General features: G+C 35.9%; 1 protein-coding gene across 5 annotated transcripts in view; it reads left to right on the forward strand.

Moving 5' to 3' along the window:
* The window catches only part of TBC1D22A (TBC1 domain family member 22A), a 186592-nt gene that overhangs the window by 63175 nt on the left and 96585 nt on the right, over nucleotides 1-26832 (forward strand). For all 5 annotated transcript variants that reach the window (XM_030015094.2, XM_041123584.1, XM_030015095.2 and 2 more), the window contains exons 9-10: nucleotides 6457-6566; nucleotides 25004-25079. In XM_030015094.2, the coding sequence (XP_029870954.1) occupies nucleotides 6457-6566; nucleotides 25004-25079 (186 nt within the window). The remainder of the gene's footprint in view (nucleotides 1-6456; nucleotides 6567-25003; nucleotides 25080-26832) is intronic.

Genomic DNA, 26832 nt, shown 5'->3' on the forward strand with positions numbered 1-26832 from the left:
GTCTGTTTTGGACTTCAGCAGTGGATCTTTCTTATACCGCCATCCATTTCGTCCCCTACCTCCCACTCCAGTGAATTCATCAGAGTTTTGCCTGATTCTGAGTGCCGAGACACCATTTCAAGATGAAAAGCTAAAATTAAAACATTAATAAGCCAATTAAATGTCTGTTTCATTAAAAATTAGTTTCCTTTGAAAGAATATATGCTTTATTTGACAGAGATATTTTTTGTATGAGCTTGCTTAGTGTAATGAATTAGTAAAACCAGCAAGTTACATTCATTTCTTTCCCACTTTATAAAGACTGAGTATTGGTGTTGGTGTAGTAACAGATTTAGAGAAATTCTGAATGCAGGTTGCCTTTTTGTTGGTTGCATTTGAACACACTTGAACACAGATGGCTATTTGGATGCATTGAAAGGGCTGTTAGTTACTGTAGCAATATCATTAATCCATTTTAATAATGTCATACGTTTTTGGTATTTAAGTTTTATTTCAGGACAGGATTTCTTCATAAATAAAATTCTCTCTGAAATTAAAATTTTCCTGTTCTTTAATGCAAAAATTTCTGTTGTATGATTCCATCTGTCTGTACTGGCAGATGTTTTTACCCATGATCTGTACTGAAAAGGTGAAAATCAAGTGTTTTTTAGAAGAAATAAGATACATCTAAAAGGCAGAGATCAGATATGAACTTAATTTTGACATTTTGAACAACTTCTACCAAAATCATCAATTAGGCTTAATCTCTTATTAAAACCTATTTTTAATGGAGGCAAGCCATTATCATCTTTTTAGCATGGTTATTTTCTACTGTCATTGGAAGAATAAATCTGTAAGTAGTTGTAAGTAATAATTGTTTTATTTTTCATTTTATCCTTATGTCTCTGCTTTTGGGAGTGGATCCAGCTAAAGCTGTTTAGAAAAAGTTGCTCTTTTGCACTGTGGGAAGTTTCAGAAGCATACACTGGGAATGAGTAAAGAACAGCTAATACCATGCTTACAGCAATGCACATATTCGGATCAGCATGTCATTGACTCCATGCTACAGCAGTTTTCCTCCCGGCAACTATTTTACTGTCTTCTACAATTACATAGATAACACGATAAAGATCTCTGCAGGAGACTGAAGAAAATGAGAAACGTTGCTGTGAGACTTTGTAATCGGGAAATTTTATGCAGTGATCTTTTTCCCCCAGAAACTGATACATGTACACATTGGCCTGCTGTTTTCCCCCATATTCTTGTTATTTAATCTTTATATTACTGTCCATTCAGATTTCACTCATTGAAAATAAATTTAAAGTTATCTAAAGCCAGAATTTGCAATTCTGTTTTCAAGCACAAGTCTTAAATGAAAATAACCATCCCAAAAGTACGAGATATTATTTTTGCTTCTTTTATTGGTTTGTCCTGAAATCCCTTCCACTCTTTCTTTTCTAAACTTCTTTAGTGTGTTTATTTCTTCATCTAAATAAGCCAAAAAAAAAAAAAAAGTAACACGCAGCTTGATTGCTTTTCCCCTTAAAACTGCATGGAAAAAGAAGCACTTTGCACTATGTGCCTACACAAATAAATGAATAAATGTTAAATATGTAAACTGTTATTTTGCATATTATTCTGCCAATCAGATGTTTCGTAATTGGAGCTTGTCATGAAAATGGATGGCCTTTTTTTATTTCAGCTGAAGCGTGGAAAGGGGTCATCAAGATATTCAGAGTCAGTTTTGAACTTCCTCAGTACAGTGCAGCAAGTTAAGGTGAATTAATGCAGCAGAAACCATTGCACATCACTGAGCACTTGCTTGTTTGGTGGCTTTTGTGATGCTGTGCCTTCTTTCTTAGATTTAGCATCTGGATGGCTTCCACAGTGTAGCTCCTTGTTCACCATACACCACATTTAAATCAAAAAGTACTAGTTAATATAACATATACAAAAATATACAGCTTATCTGATCTAGTGAAAAAATGTATTTTAATATATCTCTAAGTAATTAGATTTACTCTTTGAAATATTTGGTTGCAGAGTTTTAAGCTGAAGTTTGGGACAGTTGTTTTACATAGGATAAATACTACTAGTGTATAATTGAAATACAGTTGAGTTGTCTTACATATTTAATTAGACTTTTTTTTTTTATTTCATAACTTCATTATCTGACATTAGAAGAGATGACATAGTGATGCCTGAGAAGCAGAATAGGAATGAAAATTGGACTGGAAGTAGCTTATATTTTTAAAGAACATATGAAAAATCCTGAATACTTGTTTTACATTTGAGGCTTATGAAAATGCTAAAGATCAGTCAGTATAAGCCACAGAAAAGCATAATGTTCTTGGATGTCTCTTCCAAAGGGATAGACAGAACAAGAAAACTGGATGAGTACTTCCTACAAGTGCTATTTTTATTTCTGTAATGGTTGAGCTTGTGACTCTGTGACATTGTATTTAGGGACTATGGATTCTTTTAGTGAAAGAATTGGATGGTTTCTAAATGCTATCTGTATCTTTTGATTTATAGGACCAGCCACACTAAAGCAGAAAGAACCTGATAATAGTTGCCTTTCCGTCTCTAATACTTTGTCCCGTGAATAATGAGAATTCTACTTAGAATAGTGAATTTCCGTGAGACCTATGTTCTTTTTCAGAAGGGCCTGTCCTGACATCCTCTTTGTGCTTGGTGAAGATACCTGTGATGAAAAGTAGTTGGAACCATTGGAGGATGTTTCTTAAAAGCTATATTCTGTTTTCTGGGAAAAAAAAATTAAAAATTGTCTTTTTAATTTAATAGTCCTTCCTTATTAGAACTATTAGAATCTAGTTTTTCCAAAACATTAATGCTGGGGTGGCTTTGCTGTCCAAGTTGCTTCAGCATTGTTTCTCCAACTGCCGTTGTTTTCTCACAGCCTGTCATGTTTGCTTGTTGCAGGTAGTTCAGTCACAGGATAGGAAGTCTTTTGATGGGCGTTTAAAGTTTCATTTCAGCTAAGTTTAGACTTTGACAGTTTAGAGGTCTGCATTCTGAGGCAATCCTTTTAAGTTCAACTTACAGCTAATATTAAGTAATAGGATTTTCTTTGGATGTGATTCATCTGACTTATTTTAGATTTCTACTTTAGAACAAGACAGCTAATACTCGGTCACTACTTGTTTTTCTGTGTTGGCTCTGAAGGGAGGTGAAGATGCCCACCTTCCATGGTTAGGTGTATCTTCAGCTTTTTTGTTGGTTTAAATCGTGGTATGAGAATATAGTGTGAAATGGTAGATTTTGAAAGAGAAGGACAAAAAAGCGGTAAGATAAGAAAGATGAGAAAGAGAAGATAAAAAGTCTTTCTCATTTGTTATCTTTTCATGCCCACCTGCAGAAGAGTTACTGTGGTGTGCTATATGGTTTATAACTTCCTTGCTGTTCAGAAATGCGATAGCAGTATCACGAAAAGAAAAGGTGCTCAAAGGCAGGAAATTTGCAAAGGAACACACTATCTAAGTAGTTGTAATGTGATTCTTTCAGCAAGTGTTTTGTGAAGGAGGGCCTCTGAAGACTGCTTCTTTCAGGGGGAATAAAGTTCAATATATGTTTGTGTTTTATATAAATATAAGGAAATCTGGTTCCTTTGTTGTTTTTTCTGTAGATATTGTGAGGCAGAGAGAGAATGGGTTATTCCTTTTTTTGCTGTTTAAAATACTAAAATGAAAATTAAAAATACTAACTATACTTTTTTTTCCACTGGGGCACTGGTTTATGAATATATAATAAACATAAACTCTGTAACTGTAAGACATTTTTGTGAGTTAATGTGTAGGATATACCAAAAAATTAATTTCTGCTGTAAAGATACATCATTCATCTTCTTTTCTGACTGGAAAAGTCTTTCTTTTCTAAATTAATAGGAATATTCATCCTTAATTTTCACTTCTGAGCTATTAAAAAAGGCTTCTCTACTGAAAATTGTGGGGGTTTCTTTTTTGTTTTAAAATCTCAAGGCACATCAGGTTGGAGGTAGATAGATAGTTACTTAATATTGATATTTTTTTTTTCCACAGGTTCATATGAAACTTGTCATCTTAAATTGACTTTTTTTTGTTCATGTGAAGTCTAGTAAATTTCAGTCTTTCTGTGAGTAAGTCTTGTGAGTACTCTTAGTAATTTTTCTCTTAGTGGACTTAGTAAAGACCATGTTGACAATAATAATCTGCTACTTTTTCTAGACTTGGAGGGACCTTTCTGTTGTCTTCTTTTTGAGCTGTGGAACTGCCATTTCAATTTGGATTAATTTTGCCAAATGTGTATTACCTTAGCTACTTGTCTAATCTGAGTTAGGTTTCTTCATTGCTAGATGTTTTGGTTTTTTTCTTCATGTTGGTCTGCTTGCCTTCAACCCTTTCCTGTTATCTCCATTGTATTCAAGCATCTTTATCATGAAAAAACTTTTATATTATGCTAGGCTTTTCTCTTAACATGCTTTTTCTGAAGGGTTAGATTTAATAAATGAAATGAACCCAAGTTTGTTTGAGAAGCTGTCTTTAATGAGGGGAATCTAATAGAGAAAGTGGTGGGAACTGAACAGAATGATGTTGGAGGGGAGCGTTACCTCCCATTTACAGCCTATGTTACCCACGTTTTCCGCAAAGCATTGTGCAAATTTGCTGTCCATTGCTGGAAGAGGAGTATGATACTGATTTCTGGGGGGGTCTGTCCTCCTTTTTGCTGGGAGGAATATGCTGCTGACATCGGGTAAGGAGTTTCTTCCTCCTCACAAAAGGATCTGCTATTAAAAAGATTTGCTGTTGCAGTCTGCTACTCAATATTTCTTCATTGTTTTGCAAGGCAGTGTTATATCTGAGTTTATTATATAGGGTATTTAAAATATGTTGGATACTTGTTTGTTGATCTTCTTTTAGAAACTGGGTTTTTAAAACTGTACTCCAATGCAAAGGAGGCATTCCTTTAATAACCAGTGCACATACTGGTGCATTGTTTACAGTCCTGCCACCTCTGAGATCATTGTGTGCTTTTATTTTACGGAGTCTCCGCTGCAATCCCCTGTTTTACTTACCAGGTTTCCCAAGATCTTAACTAATGTTTTAGCAGCATGACCTAATCTTCTTGTCCTACAGCTGTTAATATTTCACAGTCCAAACCCAATGATCCCTTAAAAGATGCACACCCACATATAGACACCCAGTGCAAACAAGAATGATTTGGTAACACCTTGCTACCAGTGTCTACTAGTATAGTGGTAAAATCCCTGGTATGTTGAAATTATTTTATAATGTGTAATGTTCATGCTTATTACCAATTGACAAATAAGTGCTTTAAGGTAGCATAATCAAATGTGACAATCTAAAGATGTACTTAGGCTTCTGTAATGACATACTGCAAAGCTATGAGACAGATAATAGAGGAGTTTTAAGATATTACATATTCTTGGTTTTCTCTTACTGTTTATTCTATGCTACCTTGTAGTTGTGTAACGGAGGAAATTCCTTCTTTGGTATATCATACTCTGTTTAAGTAGAATCAAACACCTCTCTCCCGCACCTTCCCCTCCATGGGAAGAAACCAGGGCTGGGAAAGATGCTTCTTTGATTCTCATCTTGATACAGTAAGACACTGAGCTGCTGCAAGAGGGTAGCTACAGCATTTACTCGGAGCATTCCCAGCTCCTGTTAAACTCTGTGGCTGTATGGGAGCTTTGGGAGTTAGCTGGCAAGGCAGCACATTCTGTGTTCTTTTCAAAATGGATTAATTCAGATGCCATGGTTTAAAAATAAAACAATGTGGCTTAGGTGGTAAAATTTCAGTTCACAGTGAAATGTGAATTTCTTTTAACACACTTGTGTGAAAGACTCAGTTTCCATGCGTTAGGCATCATTGGGATTCTGTGCTTTTCCAGTATTGAGAATCAGGGGTTTTTTTGGGGATGGGGGAAGGAGTCATCTGTTTCCTTTTGTCTAATTGCCTTCTGATTCCAAATGCTTGCCTGAAAAACAAATCCTCCTTGAAAAGCTGTAGTCAGCTTTCTAAATAAATTTCACTGGTTTTCTAAAAAGTATTTTTCAGGGTTTTTTCTTCTGTCAAGACTTTTTTTTGCATGATGCAAATATAGACATGTTCTGCAGAGATTGTTCGTACATAGCTTGAGGACTCTTGAAGTGCTTCTGATGATCCTTTTTCAGGTGTGAAATGTTTAGAATGAAGTAATTTATTATATATTATTTCTGGTTAACCAGGCATGATTTGAGATTTTCACAGTCTGCAAGAAATTAAATATTCATTAACATGTAAATCCATTAGATGACACAGTTGAGCAATAAATGATTCATTTAGTCCCTGTTAAAGGAAACGTATGTTGAAGTTTCTGACTAGTGGTGGTTGTCTTTGTTTTCAATTATTTTCCTCATCCTTGCTTTATTTATTCTGTGCACTTCATTGACTTGTCTTTCTCTTTTCCTGAAACAGAAGAAGAAGTGGTAGAAAATTTTGATGTTTCCAGTCTGCCTGAAGAAGTGCTGCAGAACATAGAAGCCGACAGTTACTGGTGCATGAGCAAGTTGCTTGATGGCATTCAGGTAAATTGATTTTTCTTGTCTGTAAGTAGTGACATTAATCAGTTAGCTCCACAGCTTCAAACTACCTTAAGGTTGTTGAGAAACAGTACATCTGTGAATAACAGGGGAGAAGTAGGTTTTCCCATTGGAGAAATCTGCTGCAAGTTTGGCTTAGTATTAAGAAAGGAAAAAAAAAATCGTGCCACTTCTTTCATCAAAATGTCTGCACGTTTCATTGTAGTATGGTGTTCTAGAGCAGAGTTGAAATCTCCAATTCTAGAGGCATGTTGCACACCTCAGTACCAAGCATGGAGGATATTTGCTCAAGTCTCCCAAGTAAAATGGTCTCACTGAAGTGATGAAAAGCTGTCTTGCTTACTCATTTTTAAGTCATTAATATTGCAACTTATAAACAATTGCTGTCTTAATAGTTCCTGAAATTATCTTCATATGTTTAAAACATACATTTAAAACTTGGTACTTATGCTACTTCACAAAGTGTTTGAATTTTTTTCTATGTGGAGAAGCTATAAATGCAGGCACAATTTTCTGTTAAATGCAGCAAGTTGAAGACTAAGAACGGTGGATTTGTGTGTACATGTTCGCATTTGTTGACATAAAAGTTTATGAAGATTAGAAGGATCTACAAGAAACAGTAAATATGTAGCTGAACATCTTGCATTTAGGTGAGGGAGGAATCCATATGACCTACCATAGATTAAATGGGAGTCCAAACATCTGTATTTGGTATTTAATGTACTAAAACACTTTGTGCTGCAATGCTAATGCACCATGAAGTAGAACCTTTGGACTTTTCAGTTTAAAAAAAGTTACCTGAATTAAAATGTATAGGCTTTGTGTTGCAATAGGCATCAAACAATATTTATCTAATACCTATTTTTCAGATCTGTGTCATTTCAGATAAACATTTTGAATCTTGCTAGAAAGTAAAAATAGTCTGATTACAAAATCAGAATATATGCACTAAAATAAGTCATTGTGAATTCCTGGGTTACGATGGGACCAAAATTGACCTTTGCTAGAAATGTGGAAGTTTCTGAAAGGTGATGATTTCTATTTTGCACTGGCAACAAAGAATTGTTTTTAGCGATGTTTGGTAGGCAGATGTTTGCACTCAGGGTTCATTTGCTGCTTTCAGTGAGCTGATTAGAAAATCAATTATGGTTACAAATATTTAGCAGATTGCTGCTTCTTTTTTTTTTTATGTTCATACCTTCTCTTTCTGATTATTCCCTGCTTTCAAATGAGCTACTTGTATAGTGTAGAGGATCTTTTCTGTGAAATTGTTTCAGTATTATTTTAGTAACAACAGAAATTGTTACAGGGATAGCAAAACTTTGGTTAATTTATTCCCAACATTCTCTTAAAAGATGAGGTGATGGACAAGTGCTTCTACTGTAATTATTAGATTCTATCCTTTTGATAGGTCCCATGTAACTTTGTTTTGAAATGCTTTGGACAAATGCTTGAAAACTTGAGGTTTTGTTTCTCCAAGTGGTTTTAATGTAGCAAAGGCCTTGGAGATTGAATTTGTGTGTGTGGAAAATGGCTATCCTCCAATCATTAATAAGTCATCATAAAATGTGAATAACCATAAACATTTCTATGAATTGAAGCTGTACTTTTCAGTGAAACTAAATTAGTCTTTTCCAGGTTCTTTATTTTGATTGCATTTTTTTGACAGTTATTTCTTTCCTTATGGTACTTAGTATTTTTAAAAGTGCTTTAAAATATTCCTGCTTATGACTTCTATTTTAATATGAATGTTTCATTGGCTAAGGCATGTTGGCTAAGGCATATTGTGAATTTAAACTTGTAACAGAGTTCATTTTTGACTAAATTGTTATAAAATTGAGTCAACAAACAGAAGTCTTTAGCTTATTTGAGGCTATTTTAAGTGTATTTCTCCTGGTTAAAGGTCAAATGAGTAGTAGCTCAATGTTTTGTATAGCATTATTGAAAAGCATGGTTTTCTTCTCATGGTGGTTCCTGTAAAAAAGAATCTGGTTTGCTTATTTCAATCCCTCAGAACTACTACATTTTAAAATATTTCACTACATTTCAAAAAATATATGAAAACTTATAAAGAAAAAAGGTGAGAACTTGAAATCTACTTGAAAGGAAGAAAGCCAGGTAAAAAAAATGCAAGCCCTCCAACTGTTTTACCTGTTTCTGGAACATCTTGTGTCACAGGCCTGCTGCTCTACAAAAGGAAGTTCAGAGATGACATCATTTCTCCTTAAAATTCTGTTTTCATACAAAACCATCAAGTACTGATAAGGAAAATATTGAAACTAATTGTAATGGAATTAAACTGCATTGATGAAAATTTAAGCTCTTATATAAACAGAATAGTTATCAATTGGATGTATTCAAGGATGCGCTCATCTATCAAAAGCAGGCTTGAAAGATTATGCTAGTGGCGTGACTAATGATGTTACAGTTAATTCAGTGCAACTGCAGAGTGCTGCTGCTTGGTTTTTTTTCCTCCATTCTCCTGTTTTGGTTTCCTTCTGTGTTGATACGACTTTACTTGTCAGATAGAATGGTTATATAGTTGCAGGTTGAGTTGGTTGGGAAAACTAACCTAACAAGAAATTAGGTCATTGAAAGGAAGGGGATGAAAAACCCCAGAGAATAAACATTGTTCTCCTGAAGGGGTGCCACTCAGATGGACCTTGACAGCCTTGAGGAGTGGGCCCATGCAAACCTCATGAAGTTCAACAAGGCCAAGTGCAAGGTCCCGCAGCTGGGTCAGGACAATCACCAGTATCAGTACAGTCTAGGGGATTGAAAGCAGCCCTGTGAAGAAGGACTTGGGGATACTGGTGGACAAAAAATTGGATATGAGCCAGCAATGTGTGTGTTTGCAGCCCAGAAATCCAATTGTATCCTAGGCTGCATCAAAAGAAGCATGGCCAGCAGGTCAAGGGAGGTGATTCTGCCCCTCTGCTCTGCTCTGGTGAGACCCCACCTGGAGTACTGCGTTTAGCTCTGGGGCCCCCAATGTAAGAAGGACATTTACCTGTTGGAGTGAAGTCCGGAGGAGGGCCATGAAGATGATCAGAGGGCTGGAGCACCTCTGCTATGAAGGCAGGCTGGGAGAGTTGGAGTTGTTCAGCCTGGAGAAGAGAAGGTTCCAGGGAGAGCTTATTGTGACCTTATGGTACTTAAAGGGGACTTATAAGAAAGCTGGAGAGAGACTTTTTACCAGGGCCTGTAGTGACAGGACAAGGGGCAATGGTTTTAACCTGAAAGAGGGTAGACTTAGATTGGACATAAGGAATACTTTTTTTATGATGAGGGGGCCCAGAGAAGTTATGGATGCTCCATCCCTGGAAGTGTTCAAGGTTAGGTTTGATGTGGCTTTAAGCAACCAGATCTAGGGAAAGATGTCCCTGCCCATGGCGGGGTGTTGAACTAGATGATCTTTAAAGGTCCTTTCCAACCCAAACCATTGCATGATTCTATGATTCTAACTGACTTGCATTCTGGATGCACAATCACCAGATTCACTGGCAGAGGGCAAGAACTAGATGGGGACGGGTGAAGTAGGACCTGGAATTGTTAAACTTAAGATCAAATTGTGTCCCAAATTGCATAAGCTGATTTACATCAAATTGTAATAATCCTGTGCTCCTGCCTGCACCTGAACGTTCATTCCTGTCTATGCCTTGCTGAGTGGTACCTGTTGTAAGCTGATTCACAGAGCTGAACCACCTGACAACATAACAAAACAAAAACCCACTGGTTGCTTTAAGGAGTGAACACCTTGAATAGGTACCGTAGCAAAGAAATGAGTAGAACTACACAGTAGGGCCAAGGCAGGATCATGACAGCCGAGACCTAGATTTACTTTAACGGCTGCAGATTCTCAATTTACCAAGCTGATTGCCAATATGCAGTAGTCTAGATGATCTGCTTAATTTTCTCCTTGTCAAAACAGTTGCTGCTGATTGTTTCTTGAAAATAATAATTAAATTAGTTCTTACTACTCCCTTAGTATTTTCCATGTGATCTACTATAGATAATGGAATGTCTTTACAGCCAGCCAGGAAAAACTGCTTATAGCTCACAAAGCCACAAAACTAGACAACATAAAAACACAAAACCAGAGGAGAATCCCAAACAAGATTAGTGCTATTACATTTCCTTTTTCCTGTGAAAGTACGTCATAAGAGACTTAATGTATGACTACTGATACTTCGTCCGAGATGTCTGAATAAACCGTACAAGAATTTTAGAGAAGAGGAATATGTGACATGTGGTGGTAACTGCAATCTAAAAATCTCTGCAGAATATTTCTGTTAATTTATTTATTAATATTGGCTTCCTTTTGTTGTTGGCCTACCAGTATTGGGTAAGTTTAAAGAGTGTACTTTGATAACAGTTTGGGTCCTGTTGTGAAATTTTTTTAGTAATACAAGCTAGATACATTTTTTTTTTTGTGTGTGTGTGTTTGTCTTTCCAATGCGTAAGTGTAATGGAAGAATGATTGTATTTGTATCCCTTTATTATTCTTAACAGAAAACTAATTTATTTTTCCAACCCATCCCAACAGTCTCATTTTCTTGATTCCAGAATTGTCAAAGGTGTTATTAAGAAATATGTATTTCTTGGTCGAGTTTTGCTACACCTAGTATGTGTCATTTCTCCTTTCCTCAGTCATCTTACCCCCATCTCTTCTTTAGCTAATGTGACTCTGTGTATTTTTAATATAACAGCACATCTTTGAACCCCAGGGACCTATGGAATAAAAGACAGTGTTGGCATTGAGCAGCATGACAATCACTTCCTGATATGCTTACAGTTCTTAGCCTAGAGGAGAAATAAAAAACTTGGTCAAATCATCTGTTGCTTTAGCAGCTTCACTTGTGCTGTTTTTTGGTGATCTGGGAGTTTCTATGCAAGTATGTCATTGGCTTCAGTTACAAAGTTTTGCAGAACTCTTCCAGTAGTTAATATTTGATATTGCACAGTAGTTTAATCTATCTTGTGTTCTCAGGTTACTTTGCATCTTCTTTCTCAGTTTGTTCTCTCTAGTTATAGGCTCCTAAGTGGCTGCACATAAGGGTCATCACAATTTGATTGAAATTTTTAAAAAATTGATTTAAATAGAAATCTAGGAGATTTTTTAAATATAATTTTGTCTTTCTCCAAGATGTCAGTTAATCTTGTAATCTGTAGCTGTATGTACTGTCTTACAGCAGTCAATTTTGGATGATGATATGCTGTAATGGTTTTCCTTTCCAGTGGTTCATGACTATGTGCTGCAAATTTTTTCTTTAGCTTTTGTCCCAGAAACTGTACCTCACTGCAATTTTTCATATTTATTTCAGGAAAACAAATGAGAACTTCTAAAATCATAAGAACATAGGATAATTCTGGTAGGAGGGGGCCTCCACAGGTCATCTAGTCCAACCTCCTGCTCAAAGTAGGGTCAGCTCTAAGGTCAGATCGACTTGCTCAGGGCTTTGTCCAGTTGGGTCTTGAAACCTCCAAGGATGGAGACTGCACAATCTCAGGGCGTTAATTTGATCCAATGCTTTATTGTCCTCATGTTGAAAAAGTTTTTCTCTATAGCCAGATGGAACACTTCTTGTTTGTTTATGCTGCTTGTCTCTCATCCTCCCACTATGCACCACTATTAAAACCAGAACTCTGTCTTCCTGATAACATGTGTTTTAGCAGGGTGCGATTGGGTGCCTCTGAAGCCTTCTTTTCTTCAGGCTGAACAAACCCAGTTCCCTCAGCCTCTCACAGGGCATGTGCTCCGTACCTCTGAGCGTCTTGGTGACCTTTTGCCCTTACTCCAGTTTATTCATGTTTTTCTTGTGTTAGGGTCCCAAAAACTGGATGTGGTATTCTAGATGTGGTCTTGAAATACAAGAAATTATTTTTAATCATTACAGTAAAGGTGATTGAACTCTGGAACTGTTTGGTCAGAGAGGTTGTAGAGTCTTGGTCTTTGGAGTTCAAATCCTGACTGCACATGGCCTTGAGGAGCTTGCTCCAGGTGGCCCTGCTTTGGGCAGGGTTTGGGCTTAGATGGTGTCCAGAGGTCCCTGCCAACCTCAGAGATTCCACAATGAGTGCTGAGTGGGGATAATCAGTTCCCTTAATCTACTGAGCCAGGAGGCTGCTGGCTCCCTTTGCTGCCAGGGCATACCACCAGCTCAGACTGATCTTGCTGTCTGTTGAGACTTCCAGGTCCTTTTCCACAGAACTCCTTCCCAGCCAGTTTGTCTCCAGCCTGTATGCTTGCAAGATGCAATAATGCTGATTTATAAAAATCTGTTTCTGAGGGTGTGTGTGGCCATGTGCAAAATACAGCTAAATAAGACCACCATTCTTGATTATTTTCAATGCATTAGTTGGAAATTTCACATTTTTTTAATCTATATTACAGTATTTTGGTGCATTCCTATTGTGAATAAGAATCATGTATTCCTAGGTTTTCTTTATAGCTGGTCAATTTCCAAAACTATTTTTTCTTGCATTTCAAGTTGAACAATCAAAAGATAAAGCATTTCAGATGTCAATCTACCATGCTTATGATAAAGCTGGTTGACTTTAGAACACTTCTAAGTTGTAGATGATGCATGAGTATTTTTAGCATTTTCACCTGTAGGAATAATGGCTGTGCATATGGGAAAACTAGAACTTATCCCACAAGTATTTTTTCCACTTAATTAAGTAGACATTCCCATATATCCATTGTAATTAGCTTTTTTGTTACTAAATCGTCCTTTATAACACTTTCCTCAAAATGGGAAATGTTCAAGTAAAAAGTTCACACTGATCTGTGCCACCTGAAAACATAATGCTCATACATAAAATTAGAGTATAGTTCTTCATTTTAAGTTCAAGTATAATGGTAATAAAGTAACCACAGGGGAAATATATGCATTACATAATGACCTAATCAGATGTATTAAAAATAGCAATAAAATATTAATATCATTATTTATCAGGGCCTGGGAATTTTTTAGAATAAAAGGGAGATAATTTATTTCTGGGGACTGGAGTATACTGAGGTATATATTAGCTATTTCTATGGCTGATTAAATAGTAAGATTTATGATCTGCAAAGGGAATCCTGCAAAGTTCTTTCTCGCTCCTGAGTTCTGGAAAGTTGTTGCTAATGTGTGCCTCAAGTCTGAATTATGGGTGGATGGAATGCTGCTTGAAAAGGCTTTCAGAGGTCTGCGGGAACAGATAAATAGCATGAATATGCAGCTCAAATGTTGAGAAGTATGTGCAGAAATAACTGATGCTAGCTCTTCTGAAAATTCTTCACAGGACCTTCCAAAGGTTTATTTTAAAGGAAAAAGTAGGTTGAAGATAGCTTTCTTTGTACCTTTTCATTAAACTGCAAGACAAGTTTCTTGATTGTCTGCAGTTCATTTGGGTAGCTAGTTTAGGGTTTTGATAAATTGCAGATCTGTTGTCTGAGAATATGGGTTTGTTAGCCAAGATAGACAGATGCAAGGAATATGTACTGTAAGTGTCTGCATCTGTCTGTTATCTGTCTCTTGTCATGTGAACCATGTGTCTGTTGCATATGTGTTTTCAGGCATGGGTCAAGTTTCTGTATCACAGGTACTGCAGGGACTACCTGTGCAAATGCAGTGATAGCTTGTCTAGGGTTTCTGGGTATGCACCAGCCCAGCGCTTCTGGTAGGCTTAGCTAAATGGAGAAAGTAGTCTTTCCTCCCGCCTTCCTCAGCTGAACATAGCACCACAGATGCGGTGCCTTCAGGGAAAATGTGATATATGATATAACTGTCTCCCAAGCAGTCTTCAGAGTCTCCACTAACATTATATAGTTGATACTGAAAGACAGTACTGCAGTCATGCTCCAATTTCTGTATAAACAGATCCTAATGCCAGTCAGAAATGTATGTTTTAGAAATGTGGAAGTCCTGTCAAGAATTGTCAGAAATACTACCAGTAGTTATTTCTGTACATAGTTCTTTCAACGTTTGAGCTGCATATTCATGTCCCATGTCTGTTCCTGCAGCTGCTAGTGCTGTAACTCCATCTGTGAGATAGAACTTCTATATGGTAGTAACTGTTTAGTAATTTTCAGAAATCCAGATTGTTCATTTAATGCTAGTGTCTTGTCCAAGTTGCATCCTGAGAATGACAAAACATGGTGGTTTTCTTTCTTGAAGCTATGACTATTCTAAGGAAAAACAATGGATTGCTTGGTCAGAATTGTGTTTTAAAACACTTATAAAAGTAACAACTTTTTATTTTAGAATTGAAGTGCGAGTTGTGCTGTGAAACTTCATGAATGATAATAAGTATAATTATAGGGAAGACTGCTGATGATTGCAAACAGATTGCTCTGTTTTGCCGAAAGTGAGTTTATTATTGAATGGAGGCTTCTATTCTGATGAATAAACAATAGCTTGGGATTACTGTTATTCTTTTCATTATCAGTGGCTTCCATAAAGCTGTTTCTAAATTATGAATCATTTTAAATCCAAATATCCAGTTTCTCAAATTTAGATATTAATTGGAAAGTCATAAACATTACAAATTTAATGAGAAGTAGGTTCTGCAATTAGGGTGGGCATGTGTGCTTGTTCAGGATTCTGGAATGGCTTTTCTTCTAATGAGAAATGGACAACTTCAACATTTTTAGTAATCACTTATCAAATGATACCCCTAAACATTATTCTTCTGTTACTCCATCTGCATGTCATATATGAGACTCAAATCTTCTGAAACATAAGCATGGCCACAACAGGTGCTTCTATCCAGAATCCTTTCTGTATTCATGTTCAGATGTCTGCTTCTATTTTTCTTACATAATCTATTGGAGGAAATACTGTTCTATGGTGTTTTAAACTTAAGAGTGAAAGAAAAGAAGATTCAAAGTAGAACAAGAGTCTAGAAATTTTTCTGTAAGCAGGTTTTACCTTTCTCAATTCAAAATAATTTTCTTACACAGAATACATATAAATTACTATTAAGAATGAATACCATTAAGGGCAGACTTTTTTGAGGGCAAAACACATGCAGTATTGTGTCATTCTGTGTGACTTTTCCTTTTCTAAAGGACCTTCAGATCTCCAAAGTCTTGTTTGAAGCTTCTCTTCATAGAGTTCTTTGAAGACTTTATTAGTACCTGAAGGAAAAAAACGTATGTTTTATTGAACAATGCTAGGAAGTTAATAAACAAACTCAGGCAGTAGAGTTGTAACTACGAGCTGATGGAATGTAATTAACACAGTTGCTATGTTAGTCCTGTTCTTTTGATATGACAGTAATTAAATCATGTCTGCTATTGTCTGTTCAAAACTTCAAGTAGTTAAAATGTAAAAAAAAGCATATCTGCTATGCTCTTCCTGTATGGCTCTGAGTAGGTTTAGTCTGAGTAGCTAAGGACTGTATCATGGTTGTTGATGATCTGGCCTCAGACAGATTGTTTCAAAGTAGATCCTGAAACTCTTGATGTACCAAAACCTGAGGCTAAAAATGTCAACATTTTAGATTTTTGGAATAAATAATCCTTCAAACTCGGCTACACTGAGACTGTCATTAACAATGAGCCTGAGTCATATAGCATCAGTGTCTACTTTGGAAAGTATAAATAGTACATTGATATAGAAGAATTGCAATTAAATCTATTGTTTGTGATATCACTGAACTGTATAGTACAAGTATGCCACAACAATAAGCTTTATATGAAAATTGCTGAGTTTGGACTAGCGCCTGTCCATGAGAGATCTTTTGGGAGTCTCCTGAAATTTCTAGTGTATTGCTTGGTTGCTGGAGGACTTATAATCCTCCCTAGCAGTTTGAGAAGATTGAATGCATCACTAGGATACTGTGTATCAGGATGCCTCGTAAGAATTTCAGAGGCAATGGCTAGCTCTGCTCAGCGTGAAATATATCTGTGATTACCTCCTATGAGGGTCTCTGGTAATGGGTAAACAAGAAGATCAATGCTCAAAACTGTTTTGGTATGAGAGGTATGGAATGGGGTGGGTATGACATCAGATTTTGAAAATGATTTCAAGGGGATTCAGGAGAGCACAGACAACTAGACATGTGCATCAGAAAGATTTGTAGAAAGTGTAAAAATAAACAGAATTAATGGTTAAAGGATAAAAACCATATTATTCAATATTTTCTATAACTCCTGTAAAGAAGCACAAATCTGGCAGCTTTTGGAAGGAATCAGTGAGCCTATGAACAACTGTATAGTTTAATTGCATTTCCAAAATGCATTTTGATCAAGTCCTTTACCAGAAGTTCATAAAGAAGCTGAGCATCCATGGTAGAAGCATTGCCTGTTACCACATAGGGAGGAGAAGTGTTTATGTAAGCAGTCCTCGAAAGAGAAAACATCACTTTGCTACTTTTAAAACCTAAAATGAGCTTGTGCTCAGTATGCCGTTCTAATCCCTTCTGTCCATCCCATTTTGAAATGATGGATTGAAAGTTAAAAAAATAATCATGGAGCAAGAAATATGTGATCAAAGATATGGAACAGTTTCTGGGTGATGGATTATGTTCTTCAGCTTGGATGACTTAGCTAAGTGGAGGAATGTAATAGAAGTCTTTAAAATGATGAGCTGCATGAAGAAGGTGAATAGGGAGTAGTTGCTTTCCCTCTCTTCTGATGCAAGACCTAGGTAATATCTCTTAATACTGCTGAGTGATAGGCTTAAAAAAGAGTGGTTGAGTAACTAAGCTGCAGGGCTGCTTGACAAAGGATGAAAAGCATTTTACATGGGTTTAGCACCTGAATAGTTTGAAGTTTGGTTGAAGAAAAATCTTTAAACAACTTTAATTACCAAGATACCACCTTGAGTTAGGGAAGTCTCAGTGCTGCAAACTGGAAACTGAAAGAATGCTGCAAGCATTCACTGCAGGCTTATTTTACTTCTATTGTCCCCTGTGGTCCTTTGCTGCTGACTGCTCTTAAAAGGAAAAAACAAGGTGGTTCTTTTGTTTGGCCCAGTAGCCAATTTTAAGTTTGTAACAACAAGCCTTTGTTGGGATTTCGGGTATCAGAAGATTGAGGGCATCAGTAGGATTTATCTTGAGGGCTATAGTTGTTCTTCAGGACAGGTGTCTTCAGAAGCTCTTAAGGAGCCTGTGTATCTTTGGAATCCAATAATGCAGTTTTCTAGCCTGTCACTGAGAGTAAAATTTTCAGGAAGAAAACAAATCTATTTGTAATTGGCTCTGTATACTTATATAAAAGGCATTGTTTTCTGTGTTTTAGATTAAATATACTGTGCCATCAGTATACCTCAGAATAAAAATATTTTTATCTTCTACCTAAGATTTACAGCATCAGCTTTTGGGATCATAAGTGTCCATATTTATGATTTCTAGCTTTTACCTGGATTTGAACTGTTGTCCGGCCTATGCCATAATCCAAAAATATACCCTGAGCACTTCTTTTATTGTTACTTTAACAGTTTCTGTAATTTATAATACATCCACTTGTGTAAAACTGAGGTTTGATTACATAGCCCAGTAGAAGACAGGGTCTTTGATTCTGAGACTATGGATACTATTATCATATGAGAATCAGTACCTACTTTTTAATAAGATGTTGCTTTTTCCATCTTGTTATGTAGAAATAAATATGATACTGTTTTCCGCGTAGAAAATTTTGGGCTGCAACACTTTGTAAATCTCTTTCCTACTGCTTAGGAAATTTTAAGTTTCAAAAGTCAGGCTTAATAATTACAAAGGCTGAAGGATCATTTCTTTTAAAGGAAGCATCTTGGAGTAATTATGGAACATACTATGGAATATGTGCAAACAGCATACTCACAGCACACTTGTGCATTTGTTCTAGTGCATGCGTACTCTCTCTCTCCCCTAAACTGTATTTAAGATTGAATTTACATTATAATCTCCAGTTTCAGGAAACATTTTGGGTAAACTGTGCCTACCATTGTTAGTGTTGATATATGTGTTGGCTATCATCATGTAAGTGTCATGCTTCCCTCCCACCTGCCCCCGCCTTTTTGTGTAACTTTGAGAGCAAGGTGAACCAAGATTTTTAATTGAGTTTGCTTAGAGGATTCACAAATGTGTGAATGAAGTACTTAAATGAGTTCTAAAAATAAAATTGAGAAGATCCCTTTCTGACATAATGAGATAAATATACACCTTCAGAAAGCTTTTTTTCTTTCAGTTGTCTTTTGCTCATGTGATAATATACTTGAACATACCTAAATTGATGTATAGGAATTCTTAAATATACATCAGTAGAGAAAACAGACATCTAGGTATGCTGTATACAGATTGCTTAATGTATTCTTTATATTTAAGAGCTCTGATCTGATTGATAAAACCTTATTAAAAGCAAGCAAACAACACATGAAGATTTTGTGTCAAAACTTTCCATTTGCTTCTGTAAATGGTTCTGATGTTTTCAACAGTACATTGTTGGTGAACAGCTTGTGTGACCTGAAAAGAATGAGAAGTACTGTGCCTGTAGTTGTGCTTGGCTGCAGTCATTCTTGTCAAATTATTGACAGTGTTTTTTCTTTTCAATTTGGCTGGCTCTATTCTTCTTTCTGTGATGACATAAAAGGTTGTTTTCCTTTCCTCTTCAGCTTTCTTCTTCTTTTAAAATTATCCCGTCAACACCTATTTATAGAAAAAGATGGGTGACTTTTTGTTTAGCTAAAGCCTGCAAAGCCTGAATTTTCAAAATAGAAAGTATTCCTGATAATGATAACTGTAGTAAAGGTCATATGTGCAATATATTACATAGTGGAGTAACGTTCTGTATCATTCAGAGGGCGTTGTTTCCCCAAGGTTCTTATCTTAGAGAGTTGCAAATTTGTTTCATTTTCTGACCCTGGGAAACAATTTTTAATACTCTGAAATTCCTTCTATATATTTTTAAATAACATAAATCAGTGCAGAAGGGCAAACGATCTAAAATATTAAAATTTCTTATGTGTAGATAAGAAAAGTTGCATTTTGAAACTTGAAAATATTTCCTAAGGAATGAGTAGGAAAAGTAATATAGTGTGTTTTCATTTCTGTGGAAGTATATAAAGTGTATATATATCTGTTTATATATACACACAGAAGGATATATGTATATACATTACTTAATAATTATATATAATAAATTTATAATATACATACGTTATTATATTTATATATAATAGTAAGTATTTGATTCCTTCTCTGTATGCTTGCAGCTGCCTTTGTACTTATGTACCAGATGGCATTCACAAATGCTGTTTACATTCCTTTTTCCACATGTAATTGAAATAATTCAAGAAGTCGGAAAGATTTTCAGATTTATTATGGACTCATTGTTATGAAGTATCTGTAGTATTTTGGAAGAGATTTAAAATTAAAATAATGGAGGTATGTTGAACTTACTGAACAGTTGCTTTGGAAGTACATTTAACATGCACTTAAAAAGCATCTGTGTTCTTTTTGGCACTCCATCATAAGTTAGTAGTATTTCGAACAGATAGCTGTCAGTACTGTGGCTGCCTATGGTGATTGGAAATGGAGTATATTTGTTAGAATATGCATCAGAGTGACTAATAAGAATCTCATTGATATACATGGTTGAAAATAGTAGAATCTACTTTGGTATTTTATTCCTGGTAGACAAATAAAAAATGCTAGAGGGGTATGGTGTAGATACTGCAACATTTGGAGGATATTCAGAATGCAAGTAGGACGATCCATAGTTCACTCAATATCACTTTCTCAGTGTATCCACAGAAAAGGTTACTTTAGGACTTACTTTTCAAGGTAAACACCTTTCCAAGGTATTGAAAATGTAAGGAATTACCTGTTGTTGTTTAATCCCAGCTGGCAGCTAAGCACCACGCAGCCACTCACTCACTCCCCGCCCCCGCAGTGGGATGTGGGAGAGGAGCGGGAAAAAAAAAGTAAAACTCGTGGGCTGAGATAAAGACAGATTAATAGGACAGAAAAGGAAGGGAAAATAATAATAATATTAGAATGTATAAAACAAGTGATGCACAACACAATTACTCACCACCCTCTGACAATGCCCAGCCAATCCCTGAGCCACAGCATCCCCTGGCCAACTCCCTGCAGTTTATATACTGGGCATGACATCATATGGTATGCAATACCCCTTTGGCTCGTTTGGGTCAGCTGTCCCAGCTGTGCCCCCTCCCAGCTTCTTGTGCACTCCCAGCCTCCGCTGGCAGGGCAGTATGAGAAGCTGAGAAGTCCTTGACTTAGTACAAAAACTGCTTAGCAACAACGGAACCATCAGTGTGTTATCGACATCATTCTCATCCTAAATCCAAAACACAGCACTATACCAGCTACTAAGAAGAAAACTAACTATTTCAGCCAAACCCAGGACATTACCTAATGTTTTGTCATGTTTAGTGAAGGCTATAATTGAAATACTTTATTTTAAATTATAATGATTATTTTTTGAGAAGAAGTCCTGCCAGACCTAGTTGTAGTTGCAGGGCAGTGAGGTGGTTATACTAGCCTCTACAGAATAAGTACAGATTACTAACACAAAAATTTGAGACTGAAGCAAGTTTTAAGCCCCTGTGACATTACGAAGTCTTAACCTTTTGTATTGTAAGGTGAAACTAATTATGTGCCAGAGTCTGAACTAGATTTTCTAACCACTCAGCTGTGAAGTAGGTTAGCATAGTTCACTGAAAGTATGTTGGAAGCTGAGCAGAACGTCAATTTAGATACTGCACACCAATGCATGAATTTTTTATGTTTATCATGGATTCTGTTGTGTATTCATGCATACTTTTTCATATGTGAATACTTACTAGAAAGTGTCAAGAACAGCGGTTAGAAATATAAGGCATTTTGTGTTAACTGTTTGCTGAAGATCTGTTAAGGCAAGACAATCCTGTTCTCGGTTACTTATGACTTTTTCAGAGTTCGTCTTTTGCTTAATATCAATGGTCAAAGTTACACAAGGAATAAATGAGGAAATATAACAAAAATTTGCAGGATAAGTAATGAAATGTTCTTCTGAGGATCTACAACTGTGAGTAGGAATAGTTAGGAGAGTTGAATACTGAAACGCTTCTTTCTTCAAAAGTTAGCAGAGAATTTGTATTGGGTTTATGTGGCAAGGTTTTGGTAGCAGGGGAGCTGCAGGGGTGTATTCTGTGAGAAGAAGCCCCATGTCGGACAGAGCCAGTCCCAGCCAGCTCCAAGATGGACCGGTTGCTAGCCAAATGTGGTAGCATGTTTAAGAAAGGGTAAAAAACACTGCACAGCAGCTGTGAGAGAGGAGTGAGAGAAACAACCCTGCAGATACCAAAGTCAGTGAAGAAGGAGGGGGAGGAGGTGCTCCAGGAGCAGAGATTTCCTTGTAGCCTGTGGTGAAGACCATGGTGAGGCAGGCTGTCCCCCCGCAGCCCAGGGAGGTCCACGGTGGAGCAGATCTCCACCTGCAGCCCGGGGAGGGACCCCATGCCAGAGCAGGTGGAGATCCCTTAATGGAAGCTGCAGCCTGTGGAGAGGAGCCTGCGCAAGAGCAGGCTTTCTGACAGGACATATGGTCCATGGGGAGCGGCAGAGATGAAGTGTTATGAACTGACCACAACCCCCATTCCCCATCCACCTGCGCCTCTTGGCTGGGAGGAGGTAGAAGAGTTGGGAGTAAAGTTGATTCAAATTTCGAAGCTGGTGTTGCCAATTAAATTGTATGGTAGAGGAATTAAAATCTTAACCACTGTACTTCTATATTGTCCCGAGCAATAATTCTTTAATTTCATGAGTTTGTCACATTTTTTTCTTTATCTGTGTTACTAGCTTTTTCCTCTACATATAAGCACAAAGGGAGCAAGAGTAGTAGATAACAGAGTAGTTTTGATGTTTACGAAGTCCTTCTCACAGTTTTGCAAACTCCAGAAAGTCAGTTACAAGTGTCATAGGAGGGAATATGTACAGTGTAGTTTAATTAGAAGAGAGGACTGGGGGAGCCAACAAAGATCTTTCCAGTTAGATGAGTCAGCACAAATAGAAGAGTGACTCCCAGCTGTGTTCATTTGCAGCTGAAATAATGAAAAGAAAAATAAATGAATAGTCAAAAGATAAAATGTAGTGGAGAGCAAACTTACCTGTTTTCAAATCCAAGATGGCAGTTTTGGGTTGCATTTCCAGGTGTATGTATACAGAGTAAATGATGCTTTGAGAAAGAAAACAGTTTCAGATTCATAGATCCCAGTTGGGAGTTGCACCACTTGGGGAGAGACTAATGATTGAAGTAGTAGTGTTTTAGCTCTGTGTTGGCTTTCAGTGTTAAATACATGAAGACACTTTTACAGAGGATCTGTTATAGATGAAATAATTGAGTACCATATTGCTGTACTTTGAGTACAGTACTACTTCTAGAAATACCAGTTAACTTTCTTTAAATAAATAAGTAGAACAGTATATAAACATTTGAAAAAAAAAAATTGAATACAGTTTTCATTGTTAGAGTAGGTTCTGTAAAGAAAATGAATATACTGTTTCCTGAAGATGCAGTATCCTGGATATGATACATGACTAATACAGGAGTGTGTCAGATTTGTATAAAAGGTATTATCACAGTGCATGGGATAGTTTCTCTGTCCCTGAAGTAAGATTATAGTAGATTTGAATTCTGTATGAGACTTTCCATTCTTTCTATTTTGATGCTTTATTCTATTTTGATGCTTTATTGCCCTACTGAGGATGCTCATGTTCGATTTGAGAGACAAAGCCAGCAAGATGAAATGGTTGCCTATTTTAGTTGGTCATTCCTGTGGGAAATTCCAAAATTCAGAGAATTTTCCTCATCGACACTGTTTTAGTTTATAAATTGGTTTCTAATATGAAATACTGTGAAGGTGCTACTGCTAGGCCAGCAGAGAACTTTGCTATAATTTTTTAAATAGCTACTACTGTGGTCAGTTACAAGTGATAGGAGCACATAATAGACTTTTTGATACTGTAAACCACTTGCTGGCTGATGTACTATAACCAACAGAATTATTAGTGCATAATTTTCCCTTGTGAACTTTTGGGTTTCATGCTTTATGGCAGCTTTCTAGAATTTGAAGATTAAATTGCAATTCAGTTTCATAAAACAAATCAAAATAACCCTTCCCATGTAAATATAGTCAAGAAAGTCAACATGGCTTTTTTTTTTTTTAAATTAAAAAAATGTCTTAAGATACATAAAAATGAGCTGATATTCATCCATTTTACTCTAAGGCCAAGTTAAAATTTGAAATCAAGTAAAGAAAAAATAATATTAGAACATCAGTGAAAATTTTTTTAGGATGATTTTTGGCATAGTTGCTCAGCTCTCCATTTGATTTTCATAAATGAATTATTAAAACAATAGCAGTTGATACGAAAAATCCTTTACCCTGGTTTTCTGGGTAGGTAGTGGTTACATGAAAACAACTTTACATAGCAGCTTTCTTTTAAAATATATATTGGCAGTTTTCTTTTCTTGAATCTCTCTATAAAACTATAACAAAATGAGCTGAGTGGAGGGACTGTCAATCAAATATTCAGAAACATTGCTGTGTATTTAAATAATGTCTTTATTTAAAAAGATTGATCACTTTGGAGTTAAAGTGGAGATACCTTTCTTTTTCTTGTTATTTAAAACTCTAGTATATATTATAGAGCTGCAGTCCAAAAATAAAAAATCCAGTTAGAGTTAATATATTCAAACAAATACATGCAAATACCCTGCCGTTTTAGCTATATAGCTTGCATGTTAGATTTTGATTCATGATATTAACTGTAACCTTGGGTTCAGAACAGTCATGACTCCATTGAAATAGACTTTTGATTTCTTATGCTGCTGGAAGGTGTTATTCTGAACTTCTAAAGATCAAATTCTTATCCTGTCACTGATTAGGGTCTAAATTTTCAGTTTCCTAGATTATTTGTGGTAGAATTGTAAATTTCATGACTCCATTGAAATAGACTTTTGGTTTCTTATGCTGCTGGAAGGTGTTATTCTGAACTTCTAAAGATCAAATTCTTATCCTGTCACTGATTAGGGTCTAAATTTTCAGTTTCCTAGATTATTTGTGGTAGAATTGTAAATTTAGGAGAAAAAAATCACCTTAAAAAAATCTCTGGCGTGGCTCCTTTTGGCATTTAAGATGACAGCCTTTTAAAGCTACTTGGACTTCTGCAATAAAGCTGTAACTTCAGGGGCACTAGATTAGCAAGTAGAGAGCAATTGATGCAGTAATAGCTATAGGGTATACTGTTAGAGATGGGGACTGGAAGTAGGACTATACAATGTGATGCTTTACTCCTTAACACTAGAATTAGACCCAGGAAATGTAAAAACAAAACACAAACACCTTAAAACATAGAAAAATAAATGGATTGAGATACGTAATTGAAGGAAAAGAAACTCGCCCCACCCCCAAACTTATACTTGTATATGGTCTCTTCTTCAGGATAACTACACATTTGCACAGCCAGGAATTCAGAAGAAAGTGAAAATGTTGGAAGAACTTGTTAGTCGGATTGATGGTAAGTCCTAAAAGCTAAGCTAATTTCTAACTGGTGTTTCACTGGAAGTGTTTCGTTAAAACGTTTGTAAGAAGTCAAGCGAACATCACTGCAGTTACCTACAATAGGTAGGTTACATCACCTTCCTCAGATGAGGTGTCATAATCAATTTGTGGCACACTGGCCTTTGCAAGATCACTGTCGTGTATCATTTAAAAGAAAGCCACTAGAGCATGAGCCACTTTCATTACTTTTTATTAAGGCAATATAATCAAAATTCACTGGCAATTTCTTTGCAGCAGAGTAATGACCACATACAAAAGGCAGCCAGTATTCATTTCATATTAAGCTCAATGATTGTTGTAATTCGGGCAAGTCACAGTGGTTGTTTATGGTTGTCCTTCGGCACTATGTTTTGTGCCTTTGTGCTTTATTTTGCTATCTGGAATGCCTGAATAATTTCTCTGTGGAATCCAATTAATTATGAGCTCTGGAAATAACATCTTTAATATTATAGATAAATTACAGTGTGTGCAGGGGTAATTTTAGATTATGCTTTCATGTTTTAGCAGGGCACTTTGAAATATTTTCTACCTTCATCCTTAAAATAATTCCCTTCATGAAATGCTGACTGTCATATTGCTAGAAGAGAGTTTAATTAAATGAAATGCAAGAGATAATGCTTGCCCATTCTAAACATACTCTCTTGATAGTTTGTTAAATTAATGAACAGAGTATTAACAAAATGTTGCCAAGCAGAACCAGGCATATATTTGTGACACTAGCCTGTCAATGATGAGATAGAAAAAATATTTCTTGTGTAGCTTAGTATTTGGTAATCTTCTTGGAAAGATTAATTCCATCTTTTCATTACACATACTGTGAGGTTTTTTGTTCCAGTGCTTACCATAGCATATTTTGGGTTGGCCGGCACATATTTGCATCTTGAACATTTGATAATGCTCTTTGTGTCCTTTTAGGATGTTAAAAGTATTTCTAATGATCAAAAACTAAAGGCAGGAGAACAGTGTTTATGTAATATTACACTATAAATGTAAATGTATGTAAAACTTTTAGTTGTAGATGTATTTTTTTTGTTTAAATGAATGTGAAAAATATAACTGAATACTTCTGTATATAGGGTAGTGATACATTTATATTAAAAATATCTTTAAAACTGTGTTTTGTTACTTCAGAAATAGTCTAACTGCTTGCAGTGTGACTTGTATATCATTTTATGCTTGTATCAATATTGGAGTTTACATTTGAATTACTTATAGAAGCAAATGATTATATACTAAATGAAGTGTATAATTATAATGCCTATACATAGTCTTCCAGAACTTGGCCAATGAACATTTATATAAACAAATTCTTTAACCAAGTTTTTAAAATGAAAAATACCATTCTGATAATCAACCTTATTGTTCGGTGTAATAAAAATTTAAATATAATACAATATATTATTGTTCAGTTTCTAAGAAAGAAAGAAATGCTGAAGGCTTATTTGTACATTCAGTGCTTTGGGGATTAAATAACTTTTCTCAATGGCTAGGTTTGGGAAGCATTATTTTTAAGGCTTCACACTTAAAAAAAAGTAAGACAGACAGTTGTAGCAAGTAAATGTGTTTTCTTAAACTGTCCTTTACCAGGCTTTGTAACTGAAAGTAAAGTGTGGGTTCCTGATTTTTATCTGATTTAAAATAATTTTGTGAGGTCTTTATAGGACTGTATTTAATAGGACATTGTTGAAGTAGTTCCATATCAAAAACTG

Source organism: Aquila chrysaetos, chromosome 5, assembly GCF_900496995.4.
Source record: "Aquila chrysaetos chrysaetos chromosome 5, bAquChr1.4, whole genome shotgun sequence".
Taxonomy (NCBI): domain Eukaryota; kingdom Metazoa; phylum Chordata; class Aves; order Accipitriformes; family Accipitridae; genus Aquila; species Aquila chrysaetos.